We start from the raw sequence: 25,320 nt of genomic DNA on the forward strand, positions 1-25,320 counted from the left end.
CCAGACCAGTCTGGTCTACAGAATGAATTCTAAGCCAGCTAGAGCTATATAGTGAGATGCTGTCTCAAAAAAAAAAAAATGTGGAAGGTGATGGTGGTCAAGCTTTTGTCCACTGGTGAGCTTGACACAGGAGCAGCCTTTGCCTTATAAGTACGGATGTGGAGGTTTATGTAGCCAAGACTGAGTATAAGATGCTAAAGGGGCTAACTAGAGTCCTGGGCTGGGGGACATTTGTCCTGGGAGCTTGCTCCAGTCTTCCTGTGTAGCTTGGAGCAGGTAACTCTATAGTGGTCAGATCTTGGGTCTCAGACTCCATTCTTACGTGGACACTTGTCTGCATGGCAGCAGGAACAACACCCATGCAGAAGGAAGGGCCTAGTCTCCAGCCAACAGGGAAAGAGGGAAAGCAAGCAGCTAGAGAGACAGTAGCAAGGGAAGCGGAGAGCGACTCAAGAGGGCTTGGGAGACTGCCCAGCTCAAACCAGGTGGCTGTCGTTTGCTGGCCAGAAGTTGTATCAGGCGTTACTGAGCGGGTGTAGGTCCTTTGTCTCTGGCACTCCCGGGATCTCAGGTTCCATCTTTTCAAAAGGCCAGGAGATGCCTTTCCTATAGAGGACAGCTGGAAACTTAGCCTGTGCTCTGTCCCAGAGGAGTGGGGGCTGCTGTCCTGAGTCTCGTGGGTGGGAAGGGGGGGAGCAGGAGACTCTTATTAGGAGCAGCTGGCAGCTTGCTTCAGCTGCCCTCCTCAGAATGTAAAGTTACCCAGGCAAGAGACTGCAGGGACTTACAGCCACTTACTTACCTGTCCCAAAGGTGGTACCTGCATAATTTGAAAATTCAAAATGAGGAGAAACTTCACTATCCCAAGGTACCAATGTCAATATTTGGTATGTTTCCTAGTTTGTCCTTTTGAATTGTAAAGGTTTGGAGGCTGGAGCAGATTTGCTGCTCAGTGGCAGAGCATTTGCCTAGCATGCACAAGGCCCCAGATTGAATCCCTAGGACCAAAGGCAGGATAGGGGGGTTAGAGATAAATGATCCTTATTTCCATCTTTTGCATGTATAGGAAACTGAGGCCCAAAGAAGTAAAGAACTCCCCACAGCACTTACTTAGTGGCAAACCCAGCAAAGTCTAATCCCAGAACCCAGGAAGCTGCGAGTTCAAGACCAGCCTGAGCTACACAGTGAAATCCTGTCTCAAAATGCCAAAAATAAATACAGTGAAATAAAATCACCCTGAAGGAGATTTCTATAAATGTAAGCATGCTAGAAGAGCACAGCCAGGAATGGGAAGGAGCTGAAAGGTGAGACTGAGGGCTAGAGGGAGGACTAGAGGAGAGCAGAGCATGGTTCCCCCAGAAGACCACCCCTCTGATCCCATCAGGCTTGTGGGGACAGCTCTGGCCGACAGTTTTCAGACACGAAGAGGATTTTCCGCACAGGACCCAGTTGACACCCAGTGTTTTCTAGTCCTTTCCTCCTCTACCCCAGCCACTACAGGCGACCCAGAATGCCTCACCTGCTCTGTTCTCTTGAAGTTTATTGGGTATGGGCTCTGGCTTAGCCACTCTTGCCTGCTCTGAGAGTCTTCGAACTATAGACCTCTGCTGTTTTTCTAAGATTTTTTTTGTCACCAGTGTGCTCAGCCATTGCTTGGAGATCTCCAGAGAGTTTGTCAGCCATCTTTACTCATCAAGTATTCATTGTATGTTGACTGTGTACCAGGAATTGTGAGGGTGCTGGGAATCTGGAGGTGTCAACGGTGGAGGCATGCTTAGACTGTGCCTGTGCTCTTCTGTCTTCTGAGCCTGACAAACACACAAACATGCCCGAGTAAGCACGAAAGCTCAACACGAAAGGCCAGGTACAGAGCACTTTGTGCACCCGGGCACTCATGACCTGACTTGTCCATGTCTCAGCATCTTGGCCAGGTGTGAGGGTAATGGGGGCAGAGGGGAGCTGTCTGCATGTGGTTCATTCTCTCTGAAGCTGAACCCCAATTCTTCTTTTCTCTGCTGTCTCCTCATCCCTTCCCCTGCACAAGGGCAGCATTCCCGAATATGATGGTACCATTTTCAAAATTCTGAGCAAATCCTTATAGCAAAGACAGGTATTAGGGTAGTCCTCTGTAGAGGAGCAGTACACTGCCTAGGGAGATAACTCAGTAAAGTGCTTGAGAACCTGAGTATGAACCCCAGAACCCACATACGAAAGGAGTGACGATATCCCTTGGGTTCACTGGCCAGCTAGCTTAGCTGAATGGGTGTGTTCTAGGCCGGTGAGAGTTGAATGGCACCTGAGAAATGACATCCTGAGGTTGTCCTCTGACCTACACATGCACATGCACCCTCACACACGTGCATAAATGCATGTGTGTGCACATACACGGAGGGGTGCAGTATACGTAAGGAGTGTGATTGTACACGTCAGAACTGTTTCCTCTCCATAGTGTGCCAGCCACTGAAACTGACAGGGGTTTTGAAAGAGAAAGAGTTTATTCACAAGGTGGTCAAGTGTGGAGATGGGAGAGTGGTCTCAGACCAGCCTCCCCAGGATAGGGTTTGAAAATACTCGTGGGCAAAGCAGGGTGTTTTGAGGTGTGGGAAAGGTGGTGGGAGTAGACTAATCCATGCTCTGCCTGTGCATAATCATCTTCACAAACCACCCTGGAGGCTTTTCAAGAACTCACAGCACAGCTAGGGGTGGTGACGCAGGCCTATGATCCCAGAATTCAGGGAGCCAAGGCAGAACTGTGAAGTAGAAGCCAGCCTACGCTACATAAAAAGACAAAGAAAGAAAGAAAAAAAAAAAAAAAAGGTATGCCTATAACAACACCCAGCTTAGGAGATAGAGGCCAGAGGATCAGGAGTTCAAGGTCATCCTGCCTCAAACATGGAATGGATTGGGGTATGAGGATATTAGCATGATCTCAGAGTGGAATTTGGGGCCTTCTTTTGATACAAGATCACCAAAGGGTCAGTGATTTCCAAAAAAGTAGGTTTCAAATACTTGAAAAAAAAAATCCAGATGACCATTATGACCCACACAACAGCAAAAACTAGTAGGAGACTAATAATATATTGCTCAGGTACATTTCCTCCCAAAATAGTGATTTTTTTTTTTAATTAGCTGAAAGCATGACAAGTTACATGGTTTTTACAGATTTACCTCAGTTTCAAGAATAAGATTACTCAGTACTTTTTGTTGTTTTTTGTTTTGTTTTATTTTTCAAGACAGGGTCTCACTATGTCTGTCTGTGGCTGTCCTGGAACTCTCTTTGTAGACCAGGCTGGTCTTGAACTCAGAGAACTGCCTGCCTCTGCCTCCCGAGTACTGGGATTAAAGGCAAGCACCACCATGCCCCGCAAGCTTTCTTAGTCTTGAAGCCTGGGAAGGGTGGAGGGGGTCGCTCTCACTGTGGAGGGTGGAGGGGGTCGCTCTCACAGGGAAGGGTGGAGGGGGTCGCTCTCACTGGGGAGGGTGGAGGGGGTCGCTCTCACAGGGAAGGGTGGAGGGGGTCGCTCTCACTGTGTAGGGTGGAGGGGGTCGCTCTCACAGGGAAGGGTGGAGGGGGTCGCTCTCACTGTGTAGGGTGGAGGGGGTCGCTCTCACAGGGAAGGGTGGAGGGGGTCGCTCTCACTGGGGAGGGTGGAGGGGGTCGCTCTCACAGGGAAGGGTGGAGGGGGTCGCTCTCACTGTGTAGGGTGGAGGGGGTCGCTCTCACTGGGAAGGGTGGAGGGGGTCGCTCTCACAGGGAAGGGTGGAGGGGGTCGCTCTCACTGTGTAGGGTGGAGGGGGTCGCTCTCACAGGGAAGGGTGGAGGGGGTCGCTCTCACTGGGGAGGGTGGAGGGGGTCGCTCTCACTGTGTAGGGTGGAGGGGGTCGCTCTCACTGTGAAGGGTGGAGAGGGTCGCTCTCACTGGGAAGGGTGGAGGGGGTCGCTCTCACTGTGGAGGGTGGGGGGGCTCGCTCTCACAGGGAAGGGTGGAGGGGGTCGCTCTCACTGGGAAGGGTGGAGGGGGTCGCTCTCACAGGGAAGGGTGGAGGGGGTCGCTCTCACTGTGTAGGGTGGAGGGGGTCGCTCTCACAGGGAAGGGTGGAGGGGGTCGCTCTCACAGGGAAGGGTGGAGGGGGTCGCTCTCACTGTGTAGGGTGGAGGGGGTCGCTCTCACTGTGGAGGGTGGGGGGGCTCGCTCTCACAGGGAAGGGTGGAGGGGGTCGCTCTCACTGGGAAGGGTGGAGGGGGTCGCTCTCACTGGGAAGGGTGGAGGGGGTCGCTCTCACTGGGAAGGGTGGAGGGGGTCGCTCTCACTGTGGAGGGTGGGGGGGCTCGCTCTCACTGGGAAGGGTGGGGGGGTCGCTCTCACTGGGAAGGGTGGAGGGGGTCGCTCTCACTGGGAAGGGTGGAGGGGGTCGCTCTCACTGGGAAGGGTGGAGGGGGTCGCTCTCACTGGGAAGGGTGGAGGGGGTCGCTCTCACTGGGAAGGGTGGAGGGGGTCGCTCTCACTGGGAAGGGTGGAGGGGGTCGCTCTCACTGGGAAGGGTGGAGGGGGTCGCTCTCACTGTGTAGGGTGGAGGGGGTCGCTCTCACTGGGAAGGGTGGAGGGGGTCGCTCTCACTGGGAAGGGTGGAGGGGGTCGCTCTCACAGGGAAGGGTGGAGGGGGTCGCTCTCACTGGGAAGGGTGGAGGGGGTCGCTCTCACTGTGTAGGGTGGAGGGGGTCGCTCTCACTGGGAAGGGTGGAGGGGGTCGCTCTCACTGGGGAGGGTGGAGAGGGTCGCTCTCACTGGGAAGGGTGGAGGGGGTCGCTCTCACTGTGGAGGGTGGAGAGGGTCGCTCTCACTGGGAAGGGTGGAGGGGGTCGCTCTCACTGGGAAGGGTGGAGGGGGTCGCTCTCACTGGGAAGAGTGGAGAGGGTCGCTCTCACTGTGGAGGGTGGGGGGGCTCGCTCTCACAGGGAAGGGTGGAGGGGGTCGCTCTCACTGGGAAGGGTGGAGGGGGTCGCTCTCACTGGGAAGGGTGGAGGGGGTCACTCTCACTGGGAAGGGTGGAGGGGGTCGCTCTCACTGGGAAGGGTGGAGGGGGTCGCTCTCACTGTGGAGGGTGGGGGGGCTCGCTCTCACAGGGAAGGGTGGAGGGGGTCGCTCTCACTGGGAAGGGTGGAGGGGGTCGCTCTCACTGGGAAGGGTGGAGGGGGTCGCTCTCACTGGGAAGGGTGGAGGGGGTCGCTCTCACTGTGGAGGGTGGGGGGGCTCGCTCTCACAGGGAAGGGTGGAGGGGGTCGCTCTCACTGGGAAGGGTGGAGGGGGTCGCTCTCACTGGGAAGGGTGGAGGGGGTCGCTCTCACTGGGAAGGGTGGAGGGGGTCGCTCTCACTGGGAAGGGTGGAGGGGGTCGCTCTCACAGGGAAGGGTGGAGGGGCTTGCTCTCACTGGCTTTTCACCTGCAGTGGGTTCTGGGTGTGTTTCTTCCCTGCCCAGTGCTGACTGCTCTCTTAGAGGGGATTCAGTCTCCTGTCTCCCACTGTCTTCCAGCTACACTCTATGGGGTCTTTCTGTTCCATCTTCTCCAGCCAGCTTCCTCTCTCCTCCTGTCGTTCTACTTACATCTGTGAGCCCAGAGATGGAGACTGGCCCCTCTTCATTCTCTTTTCTTGTTTATTTCCTGTTGTGGCTCTCACCTTGTGACCTTCAAGGATAGAGGACATCCTCTGATTTCCCAGATGTTTGGGAAGAATTAGTGGGTGGTGGTACTTGGAATTGAGGCTAGGAAGCAGACCTCCCCAGCATCGGGAAGTCACTCCTTCCCAAGAACCATCATAGTCCAGTGGGCCTGAAGCAGACAAGTTTGGGTTCTGGTTTCAGCTGAGGCTCAGCCTCTATCCCCTAGCAGCTGTTTGTGTTCTGAGAGGAGGACCTAGTCCTACCTCTTCTCTTCCATCTCTTGCCTGGCCTGCTGCCAGGGGCAAGACCCACTGCAGGAGCTGGACTCACAGCTGCCAGTCATGCCCTGTGGGGGTTACAGGTCTGTGTCACCACTCCTAGCTTTTACACGGGTTCTGGGGATCGGGCCTCAAGCTTGTGCAGCAAGCACGCCACACCCCCATGCAGCCACCTTTGAGTCCAACCCCAGGTGTGGTTGGGGCGGGGGTTGTTCTTTTGGGGGCCTGCCACCCAGCTCCCAAATAAATCACACAGAGAGGCTTATTCTTAATTATGAATGTTCGGCCTTAGCTTGGCTTGTTTCTTGCCAGATTTTCTTAACTTTAAGTTATCCTATCTACCTTTTGCCTCTGAGCTTTTCCCATTCTCTTACTTCTGTAAATCTTACTGTTAGTCTGTGGCTTGCTGTGTAGCTGGGTGGCTGGCCCCTGGGTCCTCCCCCTTCTCCTTCTCTGGCAGCTTCTTCCTCTCCTCCCAGATTTCTCCTTCTATACATTCTTTCTGCCTGCCGTCCCCACCTGTTCTTTCTCCTGCCTTTCTATTGGCCATTCAGTTCTTTATTAGACCATCAGGTGTTTTAGACAGGCACAATAACACAGCTTCACAGAGTTAAACAAATGCAACATAAAACTCACACACCTTAAAATAATATTCTGCAACACCCAGGGGATCCAGTGCCCTCTCTAGCCACCATGAGCACCCACACTTATTCGGCAGACACAGAGACACATATACATAAATAAAAATAAAATAAATCTTTTTAAAAAAAATACCCTTAAGTACTCAGCTGTAGAAGGTAGATCAGGGGAACAGGGGGCCTCCTTTTCCGTAGCCTACATCCTACAGGGTCACAGCTCAGCTCAGGAGGCAGGAGGTGGCACAATGAATCTGCCCTCTTGGCCTGTGGTTACAGCCATCAGCCAGGTTATCTGCAGTAGTCAGCATAGGGCAGGTGAGTGTCTTATTGGTCATGTCCAGAGCTTTCCTGCTGATACCTACTCCCACTTGAGAAAACTGCCTTGCTGAAGGCCCTTGTAAGTGGGCTGTTGTCCAGGATTTCCCAAGAGACCAGCAACCATTCTGGAGGAATAAGCCTCTTACCCAAGCCTTCTCTCTGACCCTGTCATGGGACAGCTGGACCAGTGGGTAGGGAAGAGGACATCCAGGGGTATCTTCTGCTTTCGGCTGACTCTAAAGTGTGTCTTCAGGACAGAGCTCTGGGCCTGCGAGGGACTATGGCTCCTGGTGGCCTTGTCCTGCTCTCTGTAGTAGCAGGGGAGCTGAGGGTTTGGGAGTCTAGACCAGCATGAAGATCAAGGAATCCATGTGTATGACAGCAGAACACTGTGAGCATGGCTGCTGTCAGACCCTGCAGCAGCCCCTGTGGGCCAGGCATCCAGGGTCTTCTTAGTCCTGAGGTAGGGACGAGGCCTCAGACAACGAGCAACCCAAGGGTGCCGGAATAGGAACTCAGCATGCAGGAGGAGGAAGGACAAAGGCTAAACTTGGAGGGGAGCTCAGTTGTTCAAGCTAGAACCTAAGGCCAGTGAATTAGTTACTTGTCTGCCGCTGTGAGAAAACACCATAACCAAAAGCAGCTTCCTTAACTTTGGCTCACAGTCCCAGAGGGATAGTGCCGTCATGGTGGGAAGGAGTGTGGCAGGAACAGGAAGCAGAGAGCACAAACTGAAAGTAGCACAAGACTGTGAACTCCCAAAGCCTGCCCCCCGGGGCAGACCCACTCCAGCAAAGGCATACCTCCTAAATCTCCCCGTACAGCAGCGCCACTGACTGGTGACCAGGTGTTCGGATAGCCAGGGCTATGGAGGACGGTTTTCATTTCAACCACCACAGCCTTGGCCAGGCTAACAGCAGAGTCCCAGAATGTAGGGCTGAGGTGCTGTGAAACCTGCAGTCGCCAGAATGAGTGAGGCAGGGGTCAAGGAACCCTTTGTACTGTGCAGACAGAAGGTGAAACCTGAGAGCAATGTCTAGGGACAGGGCAGCTGGAGGCTCTTCAGGTGGCATGTGAGTCCACCATCTCGTTCTTTAAGCCAGCCTCAGTCTGACATCATGGTGAGACTGAACTTGAGAAAGAGTGTGACGTTTAGCAAGTATTTTGTCGTGCTCTGCATCTTGCATAACCTTTGAGCAAGTCATCTAACCTTCCTGGGCCTGGTTTCCTTGGTAGTCCCAAGTCCTCATGGACACCACCTAGCTGTGTGAGCATTACAATTGAAATATACATGAAGTAAAGAAAGTGCCTGGGTGTTACTCTGATCATGCTCCCATAGTACAGTAACACTCTCTGCACAGGAGAGGGTTAGGACAAAGACCCTGGGCTGCAGGAGGCTGAGGAGTCTCTGCTGTCTGAGGTTGTAAACTTGCACTCACTTCACCCAAAGGTAGAAAGCTGCTTGCACATCCCCCTCCGCCAGCCACTGAGCACGCACTTCCCGAGGGACACCTGGACCTCGGGAAACAATCAGCTCTTTCTTGGGTTGGAGCAGCAGCCTAGATTTCTCTTTAAATGTTGCACACAGCATGCTAAGGTGGGCTCCCAGCACCAGCCCTCCTGTAAACATTAGGCTCAGCAGTGGGAAACTACCCTTTTGGGTCCAAAATGGGTATGACCAAAGGGTTTCATGGTGGCCCAGAACAAAGGGAGCAGGACCTCACTGTGCTGCTCAGAGCTCCAGACTCCCAGTGTGAGCCGCAGGTACAAGGAGGGACTACCCCACACGTGTAGTCCCTGGGTTCAGTCTGGCCCTGCCACTCCCCCGCTGGAGGCATTAGTCCTGCACTCCACCCAGCAGAGCGGATGATTCTTAACACTGGAGCTAAGGGAACGGGCAAGTGAGGAAGCAGAGGCAGCACGTGCTGTTAAAGAAGAGTGGGTGCATGTCAGCAGCTAGGACTTGGGGTCCCACGGTGCTTCAGAGGGAGGAGCCCCAGGGAATGGAGAGAGAGAGTGAGAGACCAGCGTATGCAGACGGGTTGCACAGGAGAGAAGGCCAGGAGGGTGGAGAGCATGCCATCCCAGTTATTTGTTGGGGCCTTTCCCCCTCCACTGACCACTCCACTCTGCATCTCTTCCTTGCAGGCCCCGCCACACAGCGTCAGGTGCAGAATGGCCCCTCTCCTGAGGAGATGGACATCCAGAGAAGGTAACCCCATGTCCCACAGGTGCCGGCCTGAAAGCTTCCCAGTAGTGCCAAGAGCACCCTTCGGCTAGCTGAGACACAGCACAGCTCGGGCCAGCACTCTCGGGGGTAACAGGGAACATCTACTGCGTGCCAGAGAGCTGTGAGCTCAATGCACATTAAGGATACATGGCCCTGGCATGCAGATCCATACTTCCATAAACCCCTTCAGAGGCATGCCTATAACTCTGTAGTACCAGGTGGCCCTGTAGCAGGAACCTTAAAAGTTCTTATTAATAAAATCAAACCTGAGGCCAGTAATTGGGGTCCATGCTGGTAGATCAGAGAGACAGAGCAAGCCACAGCTATCTCACCTCGCCACTTCCTCAGCTGGTCCTGTTTCCTCAGACTGGAGGCCTCTGAGTCCTCATCCAGAATGAATCTCAGCTGAACTGTGTTGCTCCATAGCCTGAAAGCTTAACCAGGCCAAATGCTTAACCAGGCCAAATGCTTAACCAGCCAAATGCCTCTAGTTTCTGGTCCTCACGCCTTATATATCTTTCTGCTGTCTACCACCACTCCCTGGGATTAAAGGCTGGCTTTCTGGGATTAAAGGCGTGTCACCATGCTTGGCTGTTTCCAATGTGGCCTTGAACTTACAAGATCCAGAGGGATTTCTATCTCTGGAATGCTAGGATTAAAGGCGTGTGCTATCATTGACTAACTAGTGGCTTGTCTGTTCTCTGACCCCAGGTAAGTTTATTAAGGTACACAATATTTTGGTGAACACAATACCACTACATGGCCCTCTGGTGGGGGACTAGAAGGAGACATGTTCTTCTGACCATTTCTCCTGAGGCCACATCTGTGGAAGCCATAAGCACCAAACAGCCAGGTGAGCCCATCAGCCCACTGAATCAAATCAGCCAGAGCGTCACATGAACTTTGAGACCTTCCTGTTCAGTATGTTCCAGCTTGCCAATCGTCTTCCATCTAGGTACTTGAACCCAACACATCCCTGTCTTTATAGGGGCAGCCCAGCGATAGGAGGAGATTGCTCAGTCAATAAAGTGCTTGCAAGGCACGGATTAGAGCCTCAATGCACTTTTTTTTCTCACAAAAAGTTAGATATAGCACCACCCACTTGAACCCCAAGTTTAGAAGGCAGAGCCAGGCAAACCCTGAGTTCACTGGCCAGCCAGCCTTGCTGTGAGAGGCCTTGTCTCAAAGAAAGAAAAAAAGTGAATGATGCCCAGGAACAACATTCAGGGTAGACCTCTTGCCTCCACACACGTGTGCACATGCAAATGCACACACGCAGAGCCCAGTGCTGTGGCTCTCGGGTACCACAGAACCAGATTTCGAGCCTGGGCTCTCGGGGCACAGAGAGGTCAAGGTGTCTGCTCTGGTTGCTTTTCAGACAAGTGATGGAGCAGCAACAGCAGCACCGCCAGGAGTCTCTGGAGCGAAGAATCTCTGCCACAGGTGAGTGAGAGTCCCCTCCCTCCAGCTTCCACCCACACTGCCCCGGTGGGGTGGCCCCAGCTCAGACAATTCCACTGCTTCACCACCAGGCTCAAGTCTGGTTAGGGCTGGAGGACTGGGGAGCCTCCTGGGCCTCCCATTGTCCCGTTCTCAGTGTCAGCAGGGTGCTGAGAGCTAGAGACATGCTACCAACAAGGCAGACAGCAGTCCTGCCCCCAGGAAGGCATGCTGGTCCCAGCATGAGTGTACAGTGCCTTGGGTGCTGGAGACACTCAGAGTCGGGGCTGAGGCCAGAGGGGAGTGCCAGAGCAGGCTTCCAGGGTGCCGAGAAGGGATGTCAGGTGCAGTGAAGGGACAGGACTTTCCAGTGGCCTTGTGCTTGTGTGGCCTCATCTTACCTAACTCGCTCAGTGCGTTCTCAAGTCTGTCTTGCTCGGGGGAACACAGCTCCAGCTGCTTTCAGGTGTTTTCCACCTGCACTCAGGTGATACTGCCCTCTCACCTGATACCACAGCACCTCCTCTCTGTGGCCCATGCCCCTGTGCACAGTCCTTGAGCAAGTCCTTTCTGACATCATGTCAGCCCCTCCCATCACGCTGGGACACAGCTCTGAAGTGCAGCCTACCCTGCACTCTCCTTCCCACTTCCGCGCCAGCATTAGCTCCTCCTCTCTTTTCCTCCCAGGCTTCCCGTTCTCTTTGCTCACCCCTGCTTCCTTCACTTAACTGGACACTTCCTCTCCTGTCTGGTCCCAAGAACTTCAGCCTTCACAGGCATCCTGTGTGCCTGCTCTTGGTAGAGCCGGCCTCACAGCATGTCTGTGTTCACCTCTATGCTGTGTTCTCTCTTTACTAGGTCTCAAGCACCCTGCGCTGTTTCCCCCACACATGGCACAGTGCCTGACACACAGTGGAAGCTCAGGCAGTATTGGCTAGGGGGTGCCTGCCTGGGTGCACAGTGAGTCGCCAGCACTCAGCATCCATGGTTCCTTCACAAAGTCTGGTCAGCGCTGGGACCCAAGTTACTGTTTACAGTCCCCAGGGACCAAGGGTTAGTCCCAGTTATATCCTGAAACCAATTTCAATCAATGGCTAAGATGGAGCCAAGGACTTAGAATGGAAAAAGGCCCTGCCAGGAACTCCCTCCCACTAGAAAAGCATGGGTGGAACCAGAGGAAGTTTGTTAAGCCACTGGATACCATAGCGAGGCTCCAGATGCCGGAGACACTGGAATAGAGAGTGATTGTAACAGGGCTGAGCTCTGCAGGGCCTTCCTGAGAGATGGAAACTGTTCTGTTCCTCGTCGCTCTGATGAGCAAGCTGCCCTTCCTTCTTTTCCAGGGACCTGAAATAAAAACAGCAGGCTGGACACCAGCTAGGTGTTGGAGACTGACTCCTCCCCATTGCATTTCAGGGCCCATCCTCCCACCAGGGCATCCCTCATCGGCAGCCAGCGGCACCCTCTCATGTAGTGGACCTCCACCCCCACCTCCACCCCCAGTTCCACCTCCACCCACAGGGGCTACGCCCCCGCCCCCACCCCCTCTGCCCGCTGGAGGAGCCCAGGGGGCCAACCACGATGAGAGCTCTGCATCAGGACTGGCTGCTGCCCTGGCCGGAGCCAAGCTGAGGAGGGTGCAGCGGGTAAGAGGGTGGACATGCCAGTCACCATCACACATCAGCAAAGCACCTCTCACCCTGCCCTCACCTGCCGTCAGTGGGACACTGGACAAAAGGCTGTGCCCAGGCCCAGCCAGTTCTCTGCCAGTTACTAAACAAGTAAACAGGGACAGCACTTTGTCAGCTGCAAGCTGCCTTAGTTAATAAGTGCTGAATCTGCCTTTGCTTTTCCCATGGAACTCGCTTCCAGCTGACTCAGTTTGCTCCCCACCCCTGGGGTGCATGTGCTCTGGAATGAGCAGCATGTGGTCATAAAAGAGTGCCTCTGATGCATATCTCTGGCTTGAAATTTGCTTCCCTCCTCTCTTGTGACCAACTGACTTTGGCAAGGACTCAAGCCTGTGAGCCTACCATGCCAGTCCCTGGTCCTCCTTCTCTAGTCTCCTTTTTTGACCTGTGCAGTTGGGAGTGTTGGACTAGCAGCCTCATTCCTCAGGTCTTTCTCCATCCTGCATCCACCGGGGCTGCTGCTCCACCACTGGACCAGAGTGTGACACACACTCGCTTCCTCACCCTCAGCCAGAAGATGCGTCTGGAGGCTCCAGCCCTAGTGGGACTTCAAAGTCCGATGCCAACCGGGCCAGCAGCGGGGGAGGAGGAGGAGGCCTCATGGAAGAGATGAACAAACTCCTGGCCAAGAGGTGGGTCTGATGCCTTTGGAGTCTGTGTGCCTCTTGGGGAACTACGATCCCCAGGGGAAGGTCATTGCTAAGACACATTCGGGGGCAAGAAGAGCACCCCTGCACTTGTGAGCCCGACAAACATAAAGCACACTCCCAGAGTTTTAGAGAGCTCTTTAGAGAATGTGGAAGGGGCTAGGTGGAATTACAAGATGACTTGAGCCCAGAGACATGGTAGAAGATAGGCCCCTCTGTGTCAGCGTTGGCTCTGGACCTATTTTCTGGTTGTCCCAGTAGGTATGGCTCTAGCCTGCACAGGCCATTGTTGCCTGTCATCCTTAAGTGTGACCAGCACTAGGAATGCTGACTCTGGGTTACTGAGGCTCTGGCTGACCTGAAGACCCAGAGGGCACAGGAGCAGGCCTAGTGTCGGAGCACTCTGTGCCTGAGAGAAGCTCAGCACAGATGAAGCCACAGCAGAGGCCTGGGCCCTGGTGCTCCAGTAGGTGCCATAGGTGAGAGTACCTGGCAGGGTGGGCAGGCCAGGCACCCTCACACATCAGCAAAGCACCTCTCACCTCACTGGCTGCTGCCCTGGCCGGAGCCAAGCTGAGGAGGGTGCAGCAGGTAAGAGGGTAGACATGCCAGTCACCATCACACATCAGCAAAGCACCCCTCACCCTGCCCTCACCTGCTGTCAGTGGGACACTGGACAAACGGCTGTGCCCCATAACCAAGTAAGTAGACCTGTCCCGGGATGAGGAGACAGCTGTGTGAGCCCTGCCGCTTGCTTTCTCATTCTCTTCTACCTTCCAGGCTGACCAACCTGAGTGAAAACTATGCCTAATTCATTGTTGTCCTAATTCATCTCATTAAATCCAAGAGGGAGGGAGGCCCTGTAAGTATGGAGAGAGGAGACGGGTCCAGAAGTGCAGGCAGTGGGCTGTTGCTTCACGGTGGGCCAGAACCTGGCCTCCTCTACATACACAGCAGCCACTGCACTGAAGACTAGCGTGAGAGGGCAGTGAGGTGGGCTGGAGCACGGGCCTTCCTTCTCACGCCTCCTAGAAGGCCCAGGCAGACATCAGTTGCCCAGACAGGAGCCAGACGTGTAAGCAGCAGTAAGTCCTGGCCTGCAGGAGGGAGAGCATGGGCCTCACAGAGGAGGCTCCAGCGGCACTCGGCCTAGAGCAGTGCCATTCTCTGGGCTGGGGCATAGAGAGGTGCCAGGTGGTGTGCAGGCAACTATCTGCGCATGCTGAGAAGCCTGGTACGTGTGGAGGACTGGACTGCTGGAGGTAGGCTGCAGCTAAGGCTGGATTGCCCAGGGGGCTTGCATCTCAGAGCCCTGGAGGAGAAAAGGGCTTCAGATAAGAGTAGAAAAGAAAATAGTTACACCTTCCCAGTGAGCTTAACAACTCGGCCTAGATCATGTACCCAAAATGAGAGGGAGTACTCTTTCACTCTTGACAAACAGGAGAAGGCCAGCGGCACTGGGAGCCATGGAGACACCAGGTGCCAGGGTAGAGGTGGAGGTGGATCCGGGCCCTACAAAGCAAATGTGCTTTGCACAATCCGCAGGATCAACCAAACAACTCTTTGGAATCCACCCCAGTGAGAATGACAGCCCTGCAGCTTTGGTCTCCTGCTTCTCTTCCAGCAGGGGTCTGCCTGCGGTGGAGAACAGGGCATGTGAGCACTCAGGGCTGCTGTGTGGCCAGCCCCGATACGGGCCTTTCCCTCTAAGTCTCACCAGTGGAGAGTGGACTGGCTTGTCTAGTTGTCCTTTGTCAGCTTTTCAGTGTTGGGATGGAACTCATGGCCTCCCTCACACATGCTAGGCAAATGTATTACCACTGAGGCACACTTTTAGGCCAGGCTACCCTCTATTTTTAAGAGATAAAACATGGGCTTCTGGGCATCAGTGGATTGAAATGGGGTAAAGTGGCTGGGTAGACCAGTAGTTGTAGTCCAGGGAGAGGTGATGGTGACTGGCATGAAGAGGCTGGCAGTGAGGACAGGTCAGTGGGAAGAGATCTAGAGACAGGATTGATGACTATTCCTGGTGTGTGGAAAGAGGAGCTAGAGCTGTCCTGAGATGAGACAGCTGTGTGAGCCCTGCCGCTGCAGCCAGAGGCGGCTCCTTCCCACACACTCGTCACCACTTCACTCCTGGTAAGCCACTCACCTCAGGTTATGAGAGCCTAATGCTTTGGAGGCCTCACGCATTGAAAATCCACCAGAGCACACTGTTGGGAAGTATGGGAGGGAGCCAGGTGCAGGTGACCATTGAGAGCAGAAGCATTGTAAAGTTAGAGTCCTGTAAAAGGAGTTCTCACGTATGTGGGGAATATGCAGGTGTTGAGCGTAGGGCAGCCCTGCTGCTCTCGGGGCAACTTTGGCTCCTTGGTGTTGTCCTGGTCTGGGAAGGGTGTGACTAGGTTAACTGAGGCCCCAGACAGGAGAGCAGCAAAATGTGACTTGATGCTGGGCTCGAGGTTCCCCAGCCAGCCAGCTGCAACAGAACCCCCTGCAGCTCTGACCCAGAGACAGACTGTCGGCCAGGGTACCGGTCTATCCTCAGGCCTTGTGTGTCTTGGGAGTAGAGCCTCTCAGTTAAACCCTGTCCCTGGAGACCTAAACAGAGGACAGCCAGCTTCTTTCTCCCTCAGAAGCTATGGCCACCACCAGCAGAGCTGAACAGAGAAACACCCAAGGGCTTCCTTCCTGCCCAGACTAGTTTTGAGTCTAGGTCATGGGTGAGCACAGAAAGTCTTACCCCCTGGCCTTCGCTCATGTGAGGAAGGGTGCCTGACTAAAGCAGCCTGTTCACATAAACAGACATCCTGATCCACACATGACCCACTGGGGAACCAAGGGTGGGCACGGAGGCAGCCCAGAGTTCTCGGTCACTATGGAACCTTGGGAAGCTGATTTGTATTTTTCCCCCCTGAACATCTAGGAGGAAAGCAGCCTCCCAGACAGACAAGCCCGCTGACAGAAAGGAAGACGAGAGCCAAACGGTAGGCCCCCTCCCCCATCCCCACTCCTGGCCACCCCCACCCTCAGGCTTGCCTCCCAGCAAATCTCCCAGCAAGGCCACTGGGAACTAGGGGCCTGGTGTGGAGGTAGATAGCTGGGAGGGAGGGACAGGGATCCCTTCGTGGTGTGGGCCCAGGCAGACTCGCACCTCCTGAGCATTCTCTTGACCAGACCCTTGGAGCCATCACTCGGCAGGGGAAGCAGAAGCGGGAAAGTCACAGCCACCAGGAGTGCTGGGAGAATCCCCAGTGGAGCCACAGCGCCACTGTACTCCAGCATGCCAGGGCTGCATCAAGGGATGTGGGTGCATCTGCTGAAGTCTTGGGAAGTCAGACCGTTTTATTTCAAAATTACTTAATTCTAAACATTCCACTTGAGTCCGTCAAGGCCAGTGGGAGCTGAGGTCCCCAGCCATGGCAGAGAATCCTAGAAACCTGGGCCCTGTCCTGCAGCCATATGAAGCCTGGTCTGGCAGCACAGAGCTCCCAGCCCCAACTTCTGTCTGTGGTCACCAGTTTTCTTTATGTACGTGATAAGCTTTCTTAAAACAAATAAGTAGACTTGTACTGGGACGACTGAGTGTACACCTCAGATACAGACAGCATGAAGGCTGCTCCTCACCAGCAGAACTAGAGAGAATTGTAGCTACCTGGGACCAGTGTATGCTTCCTGCCTCACTTTGCTCACCTGCTTAGCCAGTGAGGTGGGTCTGCTCCTCACTGTGCTCTGTGCTGCTTCGCCAGGCCTGGGCATGTGCAGTTCTCTCTGCGACCAGCAGCTCCTCAGCCTGTACTTCTGCATGATCTTTACTCCCTACACATGGCCTCTCAGACCCCAGGTTAGGAAGATTACCCCCATTCCTCTAGCTCTCTGCTTCTGCCATGCCCTTCATACACTCAGGATTGCCTTGCAGGCCTGCCAGGGACCAAACCGAGGTCCTCACTCACTGACCTGCGTCTTGCATCCCTGGGAACTTGAACCACACATGCTGGAAATACAAAGGCCTATGTGGCCAGGAACCACAGGATATTTACATAGGTGTGTTAGGACCTGGTAGCCACATTTTCTTGATTCAGCACTGTCTTTTCTTTGGTGGTAGCTAATACCCCACCTCCCCCAGCCCCAGTTTCATAGTTCCTCAGGCCATGGAACCTTGAGGAGTGGATTTCACTATTTTTTCCACCCTTTTTTAGGCAGATCTTCCTGTATAAATCTGCCTGGATAGGGTGCTGGGGGGCAAGAAGCTATCTTCCTGAGGCTCTTTCCTCTTCACTGTTCAGTCTGGTAGCCCTGCTGTGACATGAGGGTTTTGTTCTTTAGTGATAGACATCTCCTAATCATATTCCTTGAGGACATTTGGAAAGCAAGCTGGTACAAAGGTGTCCTGCCTTGTCCCTAAGCAGCCTTCCTAACTAGACTAATGAAAGGGCCCTTCTCTCCCATTTTAGGAAGATCCTAGCACCTCCCCATCCCCAGGGACCCGAGCCACCAGCCAGCCACCTAATTCCTCAGGTAAGAGGGTACCTAGTCCAACAAGTCTTGAGGTCTTAGAGCAGGTGGTCAGCTAATCTGGCCACTTCACTCAATGGGCGAGCAGAGAGGGTCAAGTCTACTGAGTTCCAGATCCTCAGAGCTTCCCAAGTAGACCAGGCAGACAGCTGAGCAGGTGTGATAAGGAGACCTTAACCCTGGTCCAGCTAAGGGAAGGTACTAAGAGTATCATGTAGGGCCTGGCAAGAGGCTGGGCTGCCATGTGGTGGTGAGGTGTTTTTCTTTCTTTTTTTTTTTTTTTTTTTCTTTATAGTCCAGAGCCTCCATACAGCAGTCAAGCAAGCTACCACTTAGCCCCAGCCCTGGCCAAGGAGCTCTTTAATGTCCCATCTTGTGTGTGCTGTGTAATGAAAACTAGATAGATGCTGTAGTTAGATCACCAATGGACCTTACTCCATCAGAAACACAGCCTGGCTTGCCCACCTGGTCACTGCGTCAGCTGTGGCAGAGGGGATGTGGTTAGGAGATGTCATGAGGCTTAGCTGTAGGAAGGCGACCCAGATGCTGGGTATTTGGGCTTCAGTTGACACTGCACTCAATGTCAGCCTTGCACTAAGCTTTGGGCTCATGTATGTGGTAAGGAGAGGCAAAGGAGTCAGCTTGCCCACCTGACAGATGGATGTTCTTGCCAGCTTGTCTATACCGGTGTACATGTCTGCCAGCCTTCTAGGACTTCCTGGGCTGTTGATTCCTTACTGGTCAGTGTTACTGTCATTATTTTTCTACTGTGTGAGTTAAGGAATGTCCCATGCTTAGCAGTTTTTGGCTCCCTGTGGTGAAGTATTCTATTGAGGCCTCACCTGGAGTATAGCTGTGGCCTCGGGACTTGTTCCGATAAGCCCTTTGCACCTGCCAGGTGGCTTTGAGATAACCTGCCTCAGACCTGAGGCTGGCCCCTTTGCTCGACCCCTGGCCAGTGTGTTCCGCTCGGTTTAGTATATTTCCTGTGCATTGGAGCATGAATTGTAATCTAGTACAACAAAGGTTGAGCGTTCCCAGCCCCCAAACCCAAAATGCTCCAGATTCTGAAACTTCTCCATCAAGTTTCAGGTGAACTGAATCTGCAGCACTTCTGGTCCCAAGTGTCTCACGGGGAGCCCTCTGCCTGTGGCACTAGACTTAGAAAGGGAGGGTGGCTTCCGGCCAAGGAAGGGAGCGGGCCAGACTCTGTGAGGAGCCTGGCCACAGGAGCACTAATGAGAATGTTGGGAGGAGTCCCCATCGGCTCCTTGTAGCTGATAGCTCTGCTTCCCCATCAGTGGGACCAAACTCCACGGAGAGGACTCAAGTTTCTAAGGAACAGGAACCCTGGAGTTCCAAGGGTGCCCTGGTGAAGGGGGACTGACGCTCAGGAGCCAGGTTGCAGCTCTGCTCTGAGCAGCCTTCCCACAGTCACTCTGCACCCAGAGCCTGGGCAGGCTCCTGCAAGGGGTGTTTAGGAGTCGGGTGACCCCGAGCCCTTTCAACTCTGACCCTTTATGAAATGAATTGACAGAGGCTGGCCGAAAGCCCTGGGAACGGAGCAACTCGGTGGAGAAACCTGTGTCCTCGTTGCTGTCCAGGTGAGCTGTTCTGGGAGGGCCAGGAGACGAGTCTCAGGGGCGGGCTTTGGCACTGGTTCACATGTCTGTTTCATTCCATTGCCGTAGAACCCCGTCTGTGGCAAAGAGCCCCGAAGCTAAGAGTCCCCTTCAGTCGCAGCCTCACTCTAGGTACCGACAACCCTCCTGCCCACGTGTTACCTGGGCTCTGGGGCCTCCTCTGTCTCCTTGCCCATGACTAACACCTCCCAGCCCTGTCTCGTGTCTTGGTATTAACACCTTGCTCTGGGAAGGGTAGTCTGCTCTTTCAGACCTGGGGAAAGCTAGGGACCCTCCAGTGGTGTAGGCTGGCTCCTCCCTCTCCTGAGAAGGGAAAGCCAGAGCCCTGGAGAGGTGTGACTTGTGAGGGAAGGGGAGGCAAAGCAGAGAGCCATCGGTCCCTACCACGCAGGGCAGCTGTGGGGACTGCTGCACCCGTCAGCCCGGCATCCTGCCCCTTCTGGTCATTCTTGGTCCCCTTCCTTTGCCGTCAGCACACCTAGCCAGACTCCTGACAAATCAGCTGACCATGTTTCCCAAACCAAATGCCAGTGTAACGGCAGGATAGACTCTTGAGAACTAAGCTGGCCCCCCAAAAAAATCAAAGATGGTGACTGAAGCCTGCATTTGAAGGCCCCTAAGCCCACACCAGGAGTGATCTCCACTGACCACCCCAAATGGAAGCCAGCAGCTCTTGTCACAGAGCAGGTGACACCAGAAGCCCGGCTTGCAGAGTGAGACAAGGCGATGAGCAGAGCAGAGCTCCAGCATGGCCCTGACAGGCATGCCCATGGTCAGCCAGGCTGTGCACAGGGAGAACTGTGGCTCCTGGAGAGGCCCTGGAGAAGACTGAGGGCAGAGGTAGAGGTAGTCTCGGGTGGGAGCTTTGGAGAGGGCGGCCAGGCCTCCCTCTGGGTGAGAGAGAATCTATTGCACAGACATTTGGGAGGCGGCCTCCAATGTGAAGGGATGGGAGGTACTGAGTCTTGAGCATAAGCACCCTAGCACAAAGGACAGGCCGTAGGAGCAGAGAAGGTGGGAAACGGGAAAGGGCAGCATGGTGATTGACTGTGAGCTCACCGTCTGTGTGCAGGGTCCCTGCAGAGCACCTGAGCATGGGCCAAAAGGAAGCTCGCTCTGTCAGGAGAGGAAAGCTGACGAGGAGGGTGGATTAGCCGGTGGCCTTCCAGCAGAGCTAGTCCTGACCGCTAGTGGAGTCTCCAAGTGTGGCCCAACCTTCTCAGTGGCTGAGGCCTCTCTCTTAGAATGAAATCTCTTTGCAGCTTCAAGCCAAACCTGATCTTTTTTTGTTGTTGTTTTTGTTGTTGTTTGGTTTTGGTTTGGGTTTTTTGAGACAGGGTTTCTCTGTGTCCTGAAACTTGCTCTGTAGACCAGGCTGGCCTCGAACTCACAGAGATCCTCCAGTGGGATTAAAGGTGTGCACCCCCCTCCCCCCGGCGCCCCAGCCTTACCAAACCTGGTCTTTAGTTTCAGTGAAGATGTACAGTAACCACCGCTCAAGCACTCATGCTGTTCACAGTTGTTCAGTATGGAGGGGAGTGCTGAGTCTTGAAGAAGTAAGGCAGATTACCCCAGTCTCCCAGAAGTCACTGCTGGAATGGTGCCTGCAACCCACAGGAAGGTCCTGAAGCTTGGGTGATTTGGTTATTGGAACCCAGAATTCCTGGTAGACCTACCTGTTCAGCACCACCATCTGTGTAGCTCGCCCAGGACACATGCAGGGACACTTCTTCCAAGCTTTGCAGATCACTGGCCCTCTCTCTACTAACACGACCCCTCACAACTAAGCTGTCCCCATAAATGGACATTTGAACTCCATCACATCCCAGTCTTCCTACCTGGTTCCAGCCACATTTCTTCCCCTGAAGCCACAGGCTTCAATGGCTGTTCTCTCCATATGGGCAGAGAGTTGGCTCTAGAGTGTGTCTGCCTTCAGCACCTCCACCATGTTCTGAAAGATCCTGGAGTTAGATTCACATCCTGGCTAGTGAGTATCTGGGGAGAATGCCTGTACCAGAGGCATTGAAGTTCAGATCAGTAATCTCTGTCCAGAACCTGTTCAAAGTATAACCAATAAAGAAAGAGCAAAAGAAAAGTACACTGCCCCCCAAAAAGTCAAAGATGGTGACTGAAGCCTGCATTTGGAGGCCCCTAAGCCCACACCAGGAGTGATCTCCACTGACCACCCCAAGGAAGCCAGCAGCTCTTGTCACAGAGCAGGTGACACCAGAAGCCCGGCTTGCAGAGTGAGACAAGGCGATGAGCAGAGCAGAGCTCCAGCATGGCCCTGACAGGCATGCCCATGGTCAGCCAGGCTGTGCACAGGGAGAACTGTGGCTCCTGGAGAGGCCCTGGAAAAGACTGAGGGCAGAGGTAGAGGTAGTCTCGGGTGGGAGCTTTGGAGAGGCCGGCCAGGCCTCCCTCTGGGTGAGAGAGAATCTATTGCACAGACATTTGGGAGGCGGCCTAGGATGGTACCCTCAGCATGGAGCTAACTACGATTCCACTGCTGCAGTTGTTGGCTTTCACCAACCAGAGGTCAGCTGGAACACAAGCCCATGTGGAGGAAGATGCTGTCAGTGCTGATTCTCTCCAGGGAGACAGGAGGCACTAATGCTGTTTTTCTCAGTTGCCTCCTCTACCTAAGGCCTGTCAAGCCAGAAGATGGCTCCTGTGTGGCCCCATGTCCTGACCCGGACTGGGAAATGTGGTTAAGGGATTGAGGAGACCTGTAAAGGACAGGACATTCACGTCCTTTCCCAGCACCCCTACAGCAGAAGGGCTGGAGAGCAGGTGGTTCTTGGACGCTAAGCAGAGGTCTCTGACACCTCAAGCTTCCCCAGCATGGGTGCCTGTAGACCCCAGCACCCACCCTCCTGCACCTACCGTTCTTCCTCCAGGGTGAAGCCTGCCGGGAGTGTAAACGATGTGGGCCTGGATGCCTTAGATTTGGACAGGATGAAACAGGTGAGAGCCAGTAGCATTCAGCAGGCTGGGGACTGTCTCTAGCGGGTCCCATGCTTGACTGCCACAAAGGCAGGAAGCTGGCCAGGGGAGGAAAAGGGAGTGCCTGGGCACCCTGCAGCCTGCCTCTGGGCCCCCTCCATCATGACTGAGGGGTGCTGAGAGCAGGGCCTGGCTGAGGAGACCCCTGCAGTCATCATCTGTCTCTTCACTCTGAGATTCTGCCCAGCAGGAAATCCTGGAGGAGGTGGTTCGAGAGCTCCACAAGGTAAAAGAGGAGATCATTGACGGTGAGTAGGGGCTACTCCAGCCAGGGGTGAGCTCACTGCCCCCCCCATCCCACATCACCCCATCTGTAGCTGTGGAAACTGGGGCTCAGGAAAGTGAAGTGGATTACTGAGAATGCACCTCTCCCTGGGGGTGGGGGTGGAGTTCTGTGTCTGAGACCCTCCTTGCCTCAGCTTCCTCCCAGAAGATCACCCTGTGGAGGAGAGGGTGGGCTTGGAGACGCCCTCCGAGTTTCTGTCCCTTCCTTGTCTGTTGCCTGTCCAACCTTCCTGTTGCTGCTGTCTCTAGAGAGTGCCTGACTCCTTCACAGCCTGTGTGACCCTGTCTAGGGAGCCCCTGGCTCCAGAAAGCAGGACTGTGATGCTCACAGTCCCCACCAGGGCCTTTAAGGAGCTGGCTTGGGCCGGAACAGAGCAGAAAGCACAGCCTGCCCCCATCCCTGGTCCCCCACCATCACTGGTGCCCAGGCTCTCAGCAGTGAGCCGAGCTAGAAGGACCTATGAAGCCAGAGGGGCAGCTAATGCAGGCTCCAAGGGAAGGTGTGCACAGAGGTGCTGCCGAGGCCTGGCAGCCAATAGCAGCCATTGGCTATACTAGCCACACTCCTTGGCCACCGAGGCCACAGTTTCTGTCAGTCCAGTCCCACCAGAGGACAAGTCTAGGAGAGTGTTCATGATGCGGGGAGGGGACAGCACAGCTATGGAGCAGTTCACTGCCTTACTGATGCCCCACAGTTCCAGTCTTGGGGGGCTCCCTTTCTGGGACTTGGGGAAACAGTCAGAAACCCCAAGCATAGTCAAGCTGTCTTCAAGAGAGCTGCCTGGGAAGAGACAGGCAGTGGTGAGAGCCTAGCTTCCATCACTGCCTGCCATCATCGTGTGGCCCATGCTAAGAGCCCGCAGAAAAGTGTGAGGGTGCTGGCCCTGCAAAGATCCTATCACTTAATGGTGGCCCTTCTCTGGCTGTTGGCTCCAGCCAGGTCTGTCCACTGTGAGCGTACCAGAGGCCTGTGAAGGAAGAGGGGAAGGGAGGGAGCTCAGAGAAGGGAGCCCAGCTCTGGGGAAGAAACAGGATGAAGGGCCAGAGGAAGGAAGAGCATTTGGGAAGGGTCATGCAGGCAGAACAGAGCCAGCCCTAGAGGAGAAAGGCTGGGCCATGGCACCAGCACAGTCTACAGCTCTGTGGCCAGAGACCCCTGCTGTGCCACACTCACTAGACAGGCTGTGCCAGCTTCCACCCTGTGTGGGGAGGGACTCAAGGGCCTCTGAGCAGATGTGGGTGTTCACCTGTCAGACTCTAGGAAGACCTGGGTCCCTCCCACAGCACCCCGAGGAAGCTCTGAAGCAAGGCATAGCCTTTGGCTTTTTCAAGTCTATCATTAGGGGCGGAAGCACATGAGGTCTGGGTTGTCTCCCCAAAGATCTGTCAAAGCTGCCCTGCTGGTGAACCTCTAGCCCGTGTGTGGTCTCTGGCAGCCTGAACAGGGTGCTTCCCTGCTACACTGAACCTCCCTCTCCTGTCCTGCCCTTAGCCATCAGGCAGGAGCTAAGTGGGATCAGCACCACGTAAGATGGCGCCAGCCCTGGAGGACCGCGAGGAGCCGTGCTCTCCCCAGCACACAGCGAGCCTGCAGAAGCTGGGATGTGCTTGAGTCTCAACCTGTGATACAATATTAAAATGAGGAGACAAACTTCAACTCCTGGATTTTTAGCGTATCTGACACAGAACACCGGGTCTATTCTTTTTTGTATTTTATATTTGCTTATTTAAGTGTACATTTCTTTGGTTTATAGAGAGAACACCCCGAAATCACCTGCTTTATTAGATGGCTTCCAAGTTTTCTCCTAGGTGACACTGTTAGCTCCTCAGCTGGCAGTGAGCAGCTGGGTGCAGTGTGGCCTTTCCACGCCACAGAGCTGTCAGAATACAGCTCAGACCCAGCAGCCATGGTGTTTCAGTCTGTCCACGCAGTGCGTGTTATGTCCACACGATAATAAATAAACCGTTCACTGTCCACACTCGGGCTCGGGCTTGCTCTCTCATGCGTCGGCTCTTGGCTGCCTTGGTGGGGTGCCTTTTTACAGTGAGTACCCAGACAAGAGTGTGCAGGACTAAAGAGATCAAGAGGGGCATCAGAGAACAGCTGGACCCCATCAAACGTCCCCAGGACCCAAGAATATGGCCAGGCTCCTACATGTGGAGCTGAGCTCAGGTCCTGCCTGTGGGGAGCCATATAGCCCCAGGGTCACAAGGTAGGTGGGCTCTGACCGTAACACAGCCCTGATTCAAGGGTTCCATGTGCAATCTGCCTGTCAAGTGCTGGAAGTGGGCCCAGGGCTCAGGGAGCTGAGAAGAACAATCCATGGTAACCTAGGGAAGTCCCAGCCCTTAATCTTCATTGTAGCTACAGAGAGCCTCTGACCCTTGGTCCCAAGGGCCATGTCCATATGGTCAGGAGACTAGCAACTGGAGCCTTGTGCCCATTCCCCATGTGACCTCCCATGGCCACCGGGATCATAGAGCAGAATGCCTACTGGTGTGCTCATGCTGAGGACTGGGTAGGAAGGGACGGGGTGAGATCCTTGGCACATTCCATATCATTGAGTTCCAATCACCCTAAAAGCCAGGAATGTGATTGTTGGGCCTGGCCAAGGCAGTACACTCCACATACTTGAGAGGTACTTTGCTACAGCCCTCCTACCCAGCCTCTCCCAAAATGTCCTCAGCATAGCCTAATCACAACTCCTTCAGAGGTACCGCAGACCTCTGACATGAGGGGAGGTCCTGCAGAGGCCTATGGCACTGTCTGCAGGAAGTAGGCTGGTGGGCCAGGTGCAGTGGGGCTCAGCCAGGGCCGTGGATGGCAGCTGGCCTCACTGGGAGTCCCCTCAACTCCTGGAGAAGCTTGTGTGCACAGGAAGAAGCCACCTGCCTCGTCTCAAAGTCCTCATGTCTCAGAAGTTCTTGGACCAGGCCTTCTAAGTCATCTCAACAGTCACACTACTC

The 25,320-nt window shown here is 54.4% G+C and overlaps 1 protein-coding gene across 8 annotated transcripts in view; it reads left to right on the top strand.

Moving 5' to 3' along the window:
• Evl (Enah/Vasp-like) overlaps positions 1–24,332 on the top strand; it is a 145,769-nt gene extending 121,437 nt beyond the window's left edge. For 6 of the 8 annotated variants that reach the window (XM_076551352.1, XM_016005790.3, XM_006971688.4 and 3 more), the window contains 11 exons: positions 9,045–9,108; positions 10,505–10,569; positions 11,983–12,212; positions 12,768–12,889; positions 15,831–15,891; positions 17,359–17,422; positions 18,957–19,023; positions 19,111–19,173; positions 21,963–22,029; positions 22,259–22,316; positions 23,846–24,332. In XM_076551352.1, coding sequence (XP_076407467.1) covers positions 9,045–9,108; positions 10,505–10,569; positions 11,983–12,212; positions 12,768–12,889; positions 15,831–15,891; positions 17,359–17,422; positions 18,957–19,023; positions 19,111–19,173; positions 21,963–22,029; positions 22,259–22,316; positions 23,846–23,883 — 899 coding nt within the window. In that variant the 3' untranslated portion in view covers positions 23,884–24,332. The remainder of the gene's footprint in view (positions 1–9,044; positions 9,109–10,504; positions 10,570–11,982; positions 12,213–12,767; positions 12,890–15,830; positions 15,892–17,358; positions 17,423–18,956; positions 19,024–19,110; positions 19,174–21,962; positions 22,030–22,258; positions 22,317–23,845) is intronic. The other 2 variants (XM_016005796.3, XM_042261157.2) reach the window with 1 other exon arrangement.
• Positions 24,333–25,320: the final 988 nt, after the last annotated feature.

Source organism: Peromyscus maniculatus, chromosome 14 (assembly GCF_049852395.1).
Source record: "Peromyscus maniculatus bairdii isolate BWxNUB_F1_BW_parent chromosome 14, HU_Pman_BW_mat_3.1, whole genome shotgun sequence".
Lineage (NCBI taxonomy): Eukaryota > Metazoa > Chordata > Mammalia > Rodentia > Cricetidae > Peromyscus > Peromyscus maniculatus.